Source organism: Petaurus breviceps, unplaced genomic scaffold, assembly GCF_028583685.1.
Source record: "Petaurus breviceps papuanus isolate PSGF00001 unplaced genomic scaffold, PetGlider_PUasm1.0 140, whole genome shotgun sequence".
Taxonomy (NCBI): Eukaryota; Metazoa; Chordata; class Mammalia; order Diprotodontia; family Petauridae; genus Petaurus; species Petaurus breviceps.
In genome coordinates, this window is record NW_027185698.1 from 699,198 (window position 1) to 711,767 (window position 12,570).

General features: G+C 38.9%; 1 protein-coding gene across 1 annotated transcript in view; it reads right to left on the reverse strand.

Annotated features, from left to right (window-relative positions):
• Nucleotides 1–12,570, reverse strand: part of KLB (klotho beta) — a 39,729-nt gene that overhangs the window by 5,125 nt on the left and 22,034 nt on the right. Inside the window, 2 exon segments of the mRNA XM_069068357.1 lie at nucleotides 910–2,053; nucleotides 8,495–8,763. Of these exon segments, the coding sequence (XP_068924458.1) occupies nucleotides 910–2,053; nucleotides 8,495–8,763 (1,413 nt within the window).

Consider the following 12,570-nt stretch of genomic DNA (forward strand, 5'->3'; position numbering starts at 1 on the left):
TTTCTTATTTGCCAAACTTAGTGGTCTTTTCCTGGGCAGCTTAGGTGAGGTGAGAGAGGAGTCATCCGTTTTGTCATTTCCTCCAGTCATTTCTATCTCTTGGTTCCAGGCATTTTCTTTGGTTATCCTCTGTGCCTGAAATGCTCTTCCCCCTCAATCCCACCTACCAGCTTCTCTGGCTTTCTTTAAGCCCCAACTCAAATCTCATCTTCTACAGGAAGCCTTTCCCAACTCCCTCTTAATTCCAGTGCCCTCACTCTATTAATTATTTCCTATTTATCCTGTATGTAACTTCTCTCTATGTATTTATTGCTTCCACCATTAGATGGTGAGCTCCTTGAGGGCAGGACTTTCTTTGGCTTCTTTTCGTGCCCCTAGCTCCTAGCACAAGTGCCTGGCACATAGTAGGTGCTTAATGTAGATTGATCAAACTGAATTAAAGTGAATTCTGGAATTTGCATAAAATCCACGTAGTTCTGCAATGTCTGACCTAGGAATTCCAACAGTCTTCAATAATGGCATCATAGAGAGGACTTTCAAGTGAAAAGAATGGATTCAAGTTGTGGTTCTGCCACTTTATACAACCCTGGACGAGTTACTTCTCTTATCTTTAATTTTCCTCAGCTTTAAAATGGTGTAATACCACTTGGTAAATAAGTAAATACTCCATCAGGTTGTTTTGGGAGATCAACTTAAATGTACGTAACACATTTTATAAACTGCGACATGCTCAGTGTAAAGGTCAGTTGTTGATCTTACTTGCTAAATCATTCCTTACAGCTATCTTCTGTTCTTTCCAACTCACTCTTTTAGCCATTGCTGTCTAAGAATATATTTCTTAGGTACTTCACTAAATCCAGAATATTCTAGGTCCCTTGCATCCTCTCTGCCCTCCTCCCTGAAAATTACCTTTTAAAGCTTCCTGGATGTATTTTTCTAAGTAGTATTTTCGTAGTTTATCATTTTCCAGGGACTGGTCATCTATCCCATTGGATGTGATATAGACATCTGCATCACCATAATTTTTCTGCATCCACTTGAGAATCTTTCGCTGTCCCCACGGCATCACTGCCTGACGGGTTGGAGAGCTCAGGCAGGTGATGTCCTGCAGAAACTGGACATCCCGGTCAAAGTCATAGTGACTGCCATTCTGTTGCTCATGGATGACAAATCTTGTGGTAAAGTGATTTAGGGCATAGAAGTCAGCTGAACCTTTGATAAGCCTCCTTTCCTCATCTGTGAAGTGTGGCAGCACAGAATTGGAAAGTCCCTCCTTGTTCTTGAAGGCAATGTACTCTTTCATTGCTTCTGGGTAGTCTCCTGTCTTGAAAATGGGTTCTGCAAACCACGCGATTTCAAACTGAAGAAAACGCTCTGCTGCTTTCAAGTGGGAGTCAGCAAAGGGATTGGCGGGTTCAGCCCAATCTGCATGAAGAGACAGAGATATTGCCCCATTCTGAGAAAGTCTGTACTGGGTGTCATAGACATGCCAGACCAGGGCATGGGCAATCAGTAAATTGTGAGCTGATCTGTATGTGTCATTGCTGCTGTTGTTGTATATGTCACTCAATCTGTTGGGTTCGTTGATTGTGATCCAGAGCTTTACCAAATCTCCAAGTTCCTGAAAACATAGATTTGCATAGTCCCGGAAAGCATGAACAGTCGACCGGTTTAGCCATCCTCCATTCTGGAGCAAAGGTGCAGGCAGGCCTAAGTAAGCATGAGTTGGGTAATATAAGGTGACCATTGATGAAATGTTGAGTTTCATCACCTCACTGATCACACATCTGTAATACCTAAGAACTTGTCGGTTAACTCCAGACACTTCTCCATTAGGCAGAATTAAGGACCAGTCCAAGGCAAACCTGTAGTGAGTAATTTTCATTTTTGCCAATAGTTCAAGTTGTTTCTTGATGCTGACAAAATCTGTGCATTGAGCAGCTCTTGTTTTCACTGTCACCCCTTCTACTTGGTGTAGCAGTCCATTGCCAGAGACATTCCATGAGTATAAGTGAGGGTCTTTGAACTGTGGGGAAGAAGCTACTAATTCAGCCTGTGAAATGCAAGAAACACATTCAGATTAGGCAGAGAAGCTTGGATGGGCAGACACTCTTCTGTAATATTAGAAGGAAAAGTCCATGACTTTATTTTTGTTTCTAATTGAAACCTGAGAAGGAATATATGATGTTTATCTTGACCTCTATTCTCAGGCTTTTCATCTCTATGAGACCAGGAGAAATGAACCTAAATTTTCAACATTAAAAAAAAATTTTTTTTTTCAATTAACATAAGTCTTCAAAACCTCTATCTCCCCAACTGAAAAAGAAAGAAAAACAAAAGCCTTATAACAAATATCCATAGTCAAACAAACCAAACTCTTTTCCCTGGACATATCCAAAAAAAAATGACTCTCACTCTATCTGACTCTTACTCTATCACCTCTCTGTTAGGAGTAAGCATTTCCTAGGGAAATCAGAAGATGTTGGCATGGAACCACTTCCTAGATCAGATTTGGGAAACAAACTGCTGTTTCCATCAGAAATCACTGAGCATGGGGCAGCGAGGTGGAGCAGTGAATACAGCACCGGCCCTGGAGTCAGGAGGACCAGAGTTCAAATGTGGCCTCAGACATTTAACACAAAAACTAGCCGTGTGACCTTGGGCAAGTTACTTAACCCCAACTGCCCTCCAAAGAGCAAAAAAAAAAAAAAAAAAGAAATCACTGAGCAGCTCTTCCTAGGCTACTATTTCCTCATTCTCAAATGTCTTTCTCCATTTTTACTTGCCTTGTTTAATGTTGCTATGACCCAGACTAAGACAAAATCAGGTATTTGGCTTCTTGCCCGATTTAAGAGTTGCCATTAAAATTTCTTAAAAACAAACAACTACTCTAGAAAGCTACTACAGTGGCCAAGAATTTGAAATTGAGGGGACAGCCATCAATTGGGAAACGACTGAACAAGTTGTGCTATATGAATGTAATGGAATACTATTGTGCTATAAGAAATGATGAAAAGGAAGACTTAAGAAAAACCTGGAAAGACTTATATGAACTGATGCAGAGTGAAATGAGCAGAACCAGGAGAACACTGTACATATTAACAGCCACATTGTGCAGTGACTAACTTTGATAGATTTCTTTCTCGTGGTTTTTCCCATTCATTCTAATTCTTCTTTACTACATGACTAATGTGAAAATATGTTTAATAAGAATGTATATGTAGGGGCAGCCAGGTAGCACAGCGAGTAAGAGCACCAGCTCCAGTGTCTGGATAACCTGAGGATCGAATCCTGGCTCAGACACTTAGCACCACACCCAGAAATAAATGGCCGTGTAACCTTGAGCAAGTTACTTAACCCGATTGCTTAAAAAAAAAAAAGAATGTATATGTAGAGCCTTTATCAGATTACATGCCATCTTGGGGAGGGGGAAGGATAGAGGGGAGGAAGGTGGAAAAAATTTAAAACTCAAAAGCTTATGGAAATGAATGTTGAAAACTAAAATTAAATAAATTAATTTAAAGGGGAAAAAAAAGAGATAGGATGAGAATGTGAAATTACTTAATCAAAAAGGATTAAATATAGGTAAAGGGTGTGTAAATTTGCTTCCAAAAGCAAATATGGATACAGTGGTGACTTCAAGTTAGGAAGACCTGAGTTCAGATTCTGCCTGGAACCATCTCTTGCTGTGCGACCCTGGGCAAATCAGTTTAACCTCTCTTGGCTTCAGTTTCACCATCTGTAAAATGGGGATAAATAATCATATTTCTACGGGATTGTGATGGGGTCCACAAAAGATGATAATCACATAAAATGCTTTGTAAACCTTAAAGCATGAAATAAATTTTTAACTATTATTATGATTATATAGTACTACGGGTGCAGCTGTGTTATCTGGAAATGGACTCTGTAACAACTATACTGTATGTTAGAACTTCCCTTCTTCACACAGAGGAGAAGGACAGTGGAGTCACACAACAGTCAGTCAGAAGGATTTTTGAGGCTCAAAGCTGCTTGATGTACTAGTGATCCTTTGCAAGTGAAATCGAGCCAAATCTGGAGATGTCTGTAGTTGCCAGAAACCACAGACTGTGACTAGCTCAAGGGCAACCTTGAGCAGCAGCCACAGAATCAAGAACTTACTCAGGGACTTTCTAAACATCTTGGCTTATTGTGTCTATAGATGCACCTCTCCCCTTAACCTGGCTCCTCTCTCAAAGCCTCCAGAGAATATATTATCTCCCCCCTTTTTCACTCTCCTTTTAGGAGCTGAGAATTCTCCCTCTCTGCTCTGCTTACACAAGCCCTTCTCAGACAATAAATGCTGTTATGATCCAGGATCAGACTCTGTTTCATTTAGGGTCCCTCTTTTTGAGCCTAGGAATCTTCTTTTAACATTTATGAAATATTTAAAAAATAATATTATGACAGTGCTCTAAACATCCTTGTCTCATTTAATATCAGACTTAATTTAATCAGTCCTTCTTGAATAGAAGATTTAAATAATTTCAGGGAGGAACTAGATTCCCTAAAACTGAAGCAATCTTTTTATGGCTTCCACCACTAGTAGAAATGGTGGTTTAATTTGATTAAGAAAAGTATCTCATTGTTCATCTCTGACCTGATTGAAATGGTACTAGTAAACTGGGAGTAATTGGTTCCTGGAAGATATTTCTCTGAGGTGTGAGCATTAACATTACTATTGTTCTGTTTAAGTAAATCAACACGCTAAAGTTAAACTACTTACCTTTTTTTTTTTTTTAACTTTGCTGCAGAGGGATAGTGTTCCAATTAGCAGGTGAAACTTGGGTTGGTGGCACCTCTCTCAAGTAGGAATATTTCTGGGACTAGGGATAGGAACTGGATTTGTGATTTCATTGATCTGGGGAACTCCAAGTTAGCCACTTAAAGAGATTTGCTAAGGATTTTGAGGAATCAAGCCGCCCATGCCTCAGAGGTAGGACTAGATACTAGGTCTTCCTGGCTCCAAAACAGTTCTCTATTCATTAAACCACTTGGCTTCTAATGTCTGTAGATTAAAATAAATTTTCCTTGACACACTTTGGTTAAAACACAGCACACAGCTTTTCTTCCATAGGGGGGCTGTTGCCAGAGGTACAGCTCCAGAGACAGTGACAAAAGCCCCTTTTCACCTCCTCCCCTTAAAGTAAACCTAAACTTGCCACTTTCTTTTCCCCACAACAAATGGAAGCAGGAAGTTTTAAGTCACAAATCTACAATCAAGACACTTGCAGCTATGTGCTGGCAGACCACCCTATCACCATCTAGACCTGAGTCATCAGGCAAAGTAAAACTTTTCTAGGTCTCAGTACCCCATCAGCCTCTTGCTAGTCTGATTGCTGTTTGTGTTTTCAGGATTAAATCAACTAAAGCCAACAGAAGATGGCTTAGGAAAAATATTTCCCAAATTCAGTGTTAAATTAGGAAAGAATTCCTTATCTGCTGAAAAGCTTTTACCCCCCTCCACATGTGGAATTAAATGTACCTGGATTAAATGACAATTAACTTCTCAGTAAATATTTCCCCCACACACACTTCACGTGTCATCTTCCATAGTCTAATTACAAAACTGCACGCCTTGCCATCTGTCAAATAGTTATCTAGGACATTAAACTCCAAGAACATTTGGTTAGCCATGTATACGTTATCCTAAATCTGTGTGTACATAACTATTTAAGTAAATTTCTAGCCTGGATGATGGCCAAGTTCAACGCTGCTTACAAGTTTATGGAATCAACATTGGAAACAGCTCATTAGACATCATCTTACCCATCCTCCTGTCTTCAGGCAGCACCACATTTAAACCAGAAAGAATATTTACTTGACTTTTAGAAATCTTAAAAAATTATCACTTGTCTGTTTGAGGAGATAGTAGTTGTACATAGTGAAGGGATATAGCATAAAATTAAAGGAGATGCATGCCAATCCCAGCCTTATCAGTAAACTTGGTCGGGTCTGAATAAATGAGAGAAGGATGTAGAGGAGATACTACATTTATCTTCCTAAAGCACTGTTTTCATTGTGTTTCTAATTAAAACACCTTTAAGGACTCTTCAGTAATAGCTTTCAGTTAACTTCCAGATAACTTCCAGTCTCCTTAGACTGTCACTGTGTGTCATCCTTCCACAATCTGACACCAAACTACATTACAAGCTCATCTTCCAGAGCTTCCTTAAGTGAACCCTCTGTTCCAGCCATACTGACCTATGACTGTCTCCTAGTCATTCTTGCCTTCATTTGTGCCATGACCCCTCCTTAGAATATTCTTCCCCTTTCAAATCCTATCTATCCTTCAAACTCAAGGTCATATCTTACAATTTCTATGAAGCCTTTCCTAAGCCTTTCAGGCCTGATTCTCCTCTATTATCCATACTTCTCAATTGCTCTTTATCATATACAACTCAGCCTTGTTAATACATTTTCCCTATGGGGACATCTTGTTCCCTTTCCACTAAGTTGTAAATAAGTTCCTTGAATTCAGGGACCATGATTCCTTGTGTATGCCACAAAGTTTAGTATAGAGCTTTGCTTCTAGTAACTCTAAACAGATATGCTACAATAACTGATTGACAGATAACAGAATATCTAGAATGAAAAAGCTTTGTTGGAGTAAGAGACACAATTATAGGATAATTATTTAGAGCTTCAGAACTGTAAGGGACCTTAAAGGCTATAATTTTACAGATGATGTGACAGGCCCAGAGTTGTTAAATGAATTGCCCAGGATCACACTTGTGTTAAGCATCAAAGATTTTAGAGACTTGAAATGATCGAAATCACATTTGATACTTAAGAACAGTGATGTCAATTTCAAATAGAAATGGGGGCCACCAATTTGTACAAAATGATCCCTGTGGGTTGTATTTTGATTTTGTTTTAAAGTGTACCAATATCTATGTCTTACTGTATTTTTACTTATTTTGTTAAATATTTTCCATTTACATTTTAATTTGATTCAGTCCCCACTCAGGGCCACATGTGATCCAGGGAGTTTAACACATATGCTTTAGAAGACCCTGTTAGACATTTAGAGACTGTGAAAGCAGTACTAGATTTTCCACAAAGTAATTTTAGGCTGTCCACTGGACAAGCATTCCTGAAGTTTTTCCTGAAAAGACTTCAAGTCAATTTTCTGGGACAGTGTTTGCTTCTTTGGAAGACCTGGAAATGTGACTTCTTTTCCTGTCAATTTTAAAGATTCCTTTGGAAAATACATGGACCATTAGATGAATAAAACTGGCTTTCAGCATCTTCAGCAGCTGGGTATCACAGTGGATAGAGCACTGGGACTGGAGTCAGAAAGACTCAGTTTCCTGAGTTCAAATTCGACCTCAGATACATACTAGTTGTGTGACCCTAGACAAGTCACTTAACCCTGTTTGCCTCAGTTCCTCATCTGTAAAATGAGCTGGAGAAGGAAATGACAAATCACATCAGTATCTTTGCCAAGAAAAGGGACAGAGCTGGACATGACTGAAAAAAAACTGAACAATAAGCTATAACTTTATTCCTCCAAATCTTTGTCTGTCTGTTTCTCTCTGTCTGTGTCTGTCTATCTGTCTCTGTCTCTTTTTCTTTCTCCTCATCAGCAGAATGAAATCTTAGTAAACTGGCCTGAGATTGAATAAGAACTCCCCACCCCTTTCCTGAAAAGTAGTGGTGTCCTTTGTATGTGAAGATGGCTCTACTGATCTATGCAGAGCTGGACATGTATTTAGAGCTGTTTTTCCCCCAGAAGGGCTCTTACACTGATGCAACCCCATACTATCCCCTAGTTTTACTTAAGATATGTATGGCTGTTTTTTGTCTTTTGACAGCTGTCTTGCTATAGCTAAAACTGATGCCCATGAAGAGGGTAGAGCAAATGGGCCTATTTGGACTTCTTAGTCCTCATTAACTCAGGTAGTTCAGGACCATCTGCTCATAATAAACCACCAAAGGGATTTACTTATAGTGGTACGTTTAGTGGCCACAGTAGAAAGCAATGAAGAATACTTTAGCCTTTAAAGGTCAGTACCTGGGATTAAATACCAAGTGGCCTCTCCAAGTTTGCATTTAAAAAGAGAATGCAAAAAATTATTCAGTCTGCCATCTAACACTTTTAATTTTACATCAGGTTATTATTACATGTTATTTGCTATGGCCCTGACAACTCTCAATAATAATAACTGATATTTATATATCACTTTAATGTTTGCAAAGCACTTGCCATAACCTCATTCAATCGACACAATCCTATACTATCAATAAAGCAGATAGCGTCATCCCCATTTTAGAGATGGGGAAACCACATCTCAGAGTTTATATGCCATGCAATAAGGATTAGAATATTTCATGCCCAGGCTCTATTCACTACACTGCGCTGCCTGCTGTAGACCCAGTGAATTGATACCTAGTTAATAACATCATATAACACATCTACTGTTCATTCCATTTTACAGTTAACCTGTCTCATTTACCCAAGGCAACTTACCTTTAGAACAGATTCAGTAATGCCCCAGGAAAAGCCACAGGGAAACTGACCCTGCACATCAGGTGTGGACTCTTTTAAGATGAATCCATTCTCTTTTATGATTTGTTTGTAGTAATGTGCAGAGGACTTGGGTTTTCTTTCCTTCTGTTTGCTACTGAAATCCACATAAAACAATCCCCGTCTGGTGCTATAAGCATCTTGCCATTCAAAGCCATCCAGCAGAGACCAAGCTGTGTAACCAAACACCCTTATTTCATCATACTTTATTGCTGCAGGAAAAAGAGAATTTGCAATTTATTTGAGTGCTTTCACTTTAGTCAGTTAACATGTATTAAGGGGACTACCATGTGCCGGGCACAGTGCTGAGTGCTGGGGATGCAAAAAAAGCAAAAGACAGTCTCTGCCTTCAAGGAGCTTACCTTGTAGTGGGGGAGGCAGCACAAACAGCTAACAGATTTAGGGTGAATTGGAGATAGTCAATAGGAGGAAAGCAATGATTAGCTTTAAGGTCTCACACCTGTCTGAGGTGTGGAAATTCATTAAAACTACCCATTATATGTCTGAGCAGTGCATACTATGAAATTGCCTAATTTTTAGAGAACAATAATCACCCCCCAAAAAATGACAATTCTTTTTATTCAAATCAGTGTGTATTATCCTTAGGATATAGTCAAGGAAAAAAACCCACACTTTGGCAACCAAGAGTCTCAATTCTTTCCCTGTTGCTCAAAGCTGGAAACAATCTCTCTTTTACCTGATCTTCTAGCCTTTTGTACTGCTCTTATGAGTTAAATCCAATTCACTTGCAAGTCAAGACATCGCCTTCCTGATGTCATAGGTCTTCTTTGAGAAAAAGGGACAAACAACAATTTGTTGAGTAGTAGTAGCAACCCTAATGGAGACCCAACTGGCCAGTTCCTATTGAACAATGCTGCCCCTTCCTCCCTCCCTCTCTCCTTCCCTCCTTCCTTCCCTCCCTCCCTCCTTCCCTCTCTCCTTCCTTCCTTCCTTCCTTCTTTCCTTCCTTCCTTTTGAACAATGCTCCCTCCTTCCCTCCCTCCCTCCCTCCTTCCTTCCTTCCTTCCCTCCTTCCTTCCTTCCTTCCTTCCTTCCTTCCTTCCTTCCTTCCTTCCTTCCTTCCTTCCTTCCTTCCTTCTCTGCCTCTCTCTTCTCCCTATGTTGGCATAGAGAATCATACCCTTACCTGTGGGTGCTCTGCCAAAAGGAATATAAATTTTGATTGCTGAAACCTTGCAAGACATTTATGGGCTGGATTTTTTTCTCTTCCCTACTTATTTATTCTATCATTTTTTTTCTTAAACTGGGACACTTAGCTCTTTTACCTCCTGTAGTTTCATTTAAGATCCCTTGAAGGGCCGTCTAAGTGGCACAGTGAATAGAGCACTGGCCCTGGGGTCAGGAGGACCTGAGTTCAAATGTGACTCAGACACTTAACACTTAGGAGCTGTGTGACCTTGGGCAAGTCACTTAACCCCAATTGCCCTGCCTTCCCCCCTCCAAAAAGAAAAAAAAAAGATGTCTTGAAATACTGCACTGCTTTGATAAAGCCCACTGGGATTCATATGGAATTACTTGACCAAGCCTTAAACCCAAATCCCTTCACTACCACGCGCCCGGCTCACACACACACACATACATAGTGGCCAACAATAGGTCCCAGCCAAAGTTTCACTAAGTCATTGTTTGGATTTTGATGGCTCCCAGTGAGTGTAAATAGCAATTTTTTCTGTTCTGGCCCCAAACCCTGAAGGTCTTCCTCTCCCAGATTAATTTGTTTTTGAGGCCATTTATTTGCCTCATTTCTTACTTAGCCTTAATTACAGAATGGGACCTGGGAAAGAACTTAGTTTATAAAGGCTAAGGTCTCCCATTGCATCCAGGGCCATCTCCAGTCATTCTGATCTATGTCTTGCCACTGGACCCAGATGGCTCAGGAGGAGAGAATGAGGCTGATGACTTCCTACAGCCCTGTCTCATTTAAATTCGATTTTCTTGCAAGTCAAGACAATATCTTCCTGATGCCATTGGTCCTCTTTGAGAATGAAGGACAAAAGACAAAATGAGTTAAATATGTACTATTTTGTATTATTGTATCATTATTTGCCTGAAAATCTTATTTCCCCTACTAGATTAGAAGCTCCTTGATGGCAGGGAATGGAGTATATCTATCTTTATATTTTCCCCTAATGCCTAAGTCAGTGAATTGTTTACAGGTATTTGATAAATGTTTGTTGAATGAATGTGCTTTACCTATGAATTTAGGGGACATGTTTTATTATATCTATATTTTCAAACATTTCTTTTTTACTAAAAATACCTCCTTAAAAGAGCCAGTGTGATTTTATCAACAAAAAAAGTCATTGGGACAAAGGTGAGAAAGAAGGGCAGTAGTATAATAGAAAAGCTCTTGACCTGGGTTCTAGTTCCAAAATATCCTACTTGTAACCATGAGTAAGTTATTTAATCTCTGTGGGTCTTATTTGTAAATTAAGGGGTTAGACTAGATAAGGTTCCTTCCAGTGCTAAAATGCTATGATTCATCAACATTAATAGGTTGAGTGAATGAAATATTATTATTATGATTCAGACTTATGATTTAACTGGTTTAAGGAGCTGCTTTTACATATATATGTAAATATATATACATGCAAATGTTTTGTACTTCTTAACCTGAGAGTTGCCTGGGGATACTGACATTAAATTTAGACTTGTCTATTAAATGATACAGGCAGCCCAAAAAGATCATAAAAAATGGAAAGGGACCCACATGTACAAAGATTTATAGCAGCTCTTTTTGTGGTGGCAAAAAATTGGAAATTGAGGGGATGCCCATCAATTGGGGAATGGCTGAACAAGTTGTGGTCTATGAATGTAATGAAACACTACTGTGCTATTAGAAATGATGAACAGACTGATTTCAGAAAAAACCTGGAAAGACTTACATAAATTAGTGCTAAGTGAAGTCAGCAGAACCCAGAAAACATTGTATATAGCAACAGCAACATTGTGCAATAATCAGTCTTGATAGACTTAGCTTTCTCAGCAATACTATGACCTAAGACAATTCCAAAAGATTCATGATGGAAAATGTTGTCCACATCCAGAGAAATAATTATGAAGTCTGAGTGCAGATTGAAGCATACTATTTTCTCTCTCTCTTTTTTTCCTTTCTCATGGTTTTCCTCTTTTGTTCTGATTCTTTTTTTTCACAACATGACGAATATGGAAATATGTTTCATATGACTGTACTTGTATAGCCTATATTAGATTGCTTTCTGTCTTGAAGAAGGGGGACGGGAGGAAGGGAGGCAGAAAAAAATATGGAACTCAAAATCTTATAAAAGTGAATGTTGTAAACTATCTTTACATGTAGTTGGAAAAAAAAAATACTATTAAGTGGGAAAAAAATGATACAGGCAGTCTGTGTCAGAGATAGGATTTAATTTCCCACCCCCAAACCATCCACTGTTTTCCCAACTCTGAGGCCAAGTGAGTATTATGAAAAATCTTTATGAAGGGGTGATATTTTCTTTTTTTTTTAATAATTAATTTATTTTTAATTTTCAACATTCACTTCCATAAGATTTTGAGTTTTAAATTTTCTCCTCCTCCCCCTCTTGCCCCCTCCCCAAGACAGCCTGCAATCTGATATAGGCTCTACTTATACATTTATATTAAACATATTTTCATGTTAGTCATGATGTAAAGAAGAATTAGAACTAATGGGAGGAACCACGAGAAAGAAGAAACAAAACAAGAAAAGGATAGTAAATAGTATGCTTCCGTCTTCATTCAGACTCCAAAGTTCTTTCTCTGGATGTGGATAGCATTTTTCATGGTTGGGTCTTTTGGAGTTATCTTAGATCCTTACATTGCTGAGAAGAACTAAGTCTATCAAAGTTAGTTATTGCAAAACGTGGCTGTTACTGTGGACAGTGTTCCTCTGGTTCTGCTCATTTCACTCAGTATCAGTTCATATAAGCCTTTTCAAGTTTTTCAGAACTCTGCCTACTCACTATTTCTTATAGCACAATAATATTCCATTATATTCATAT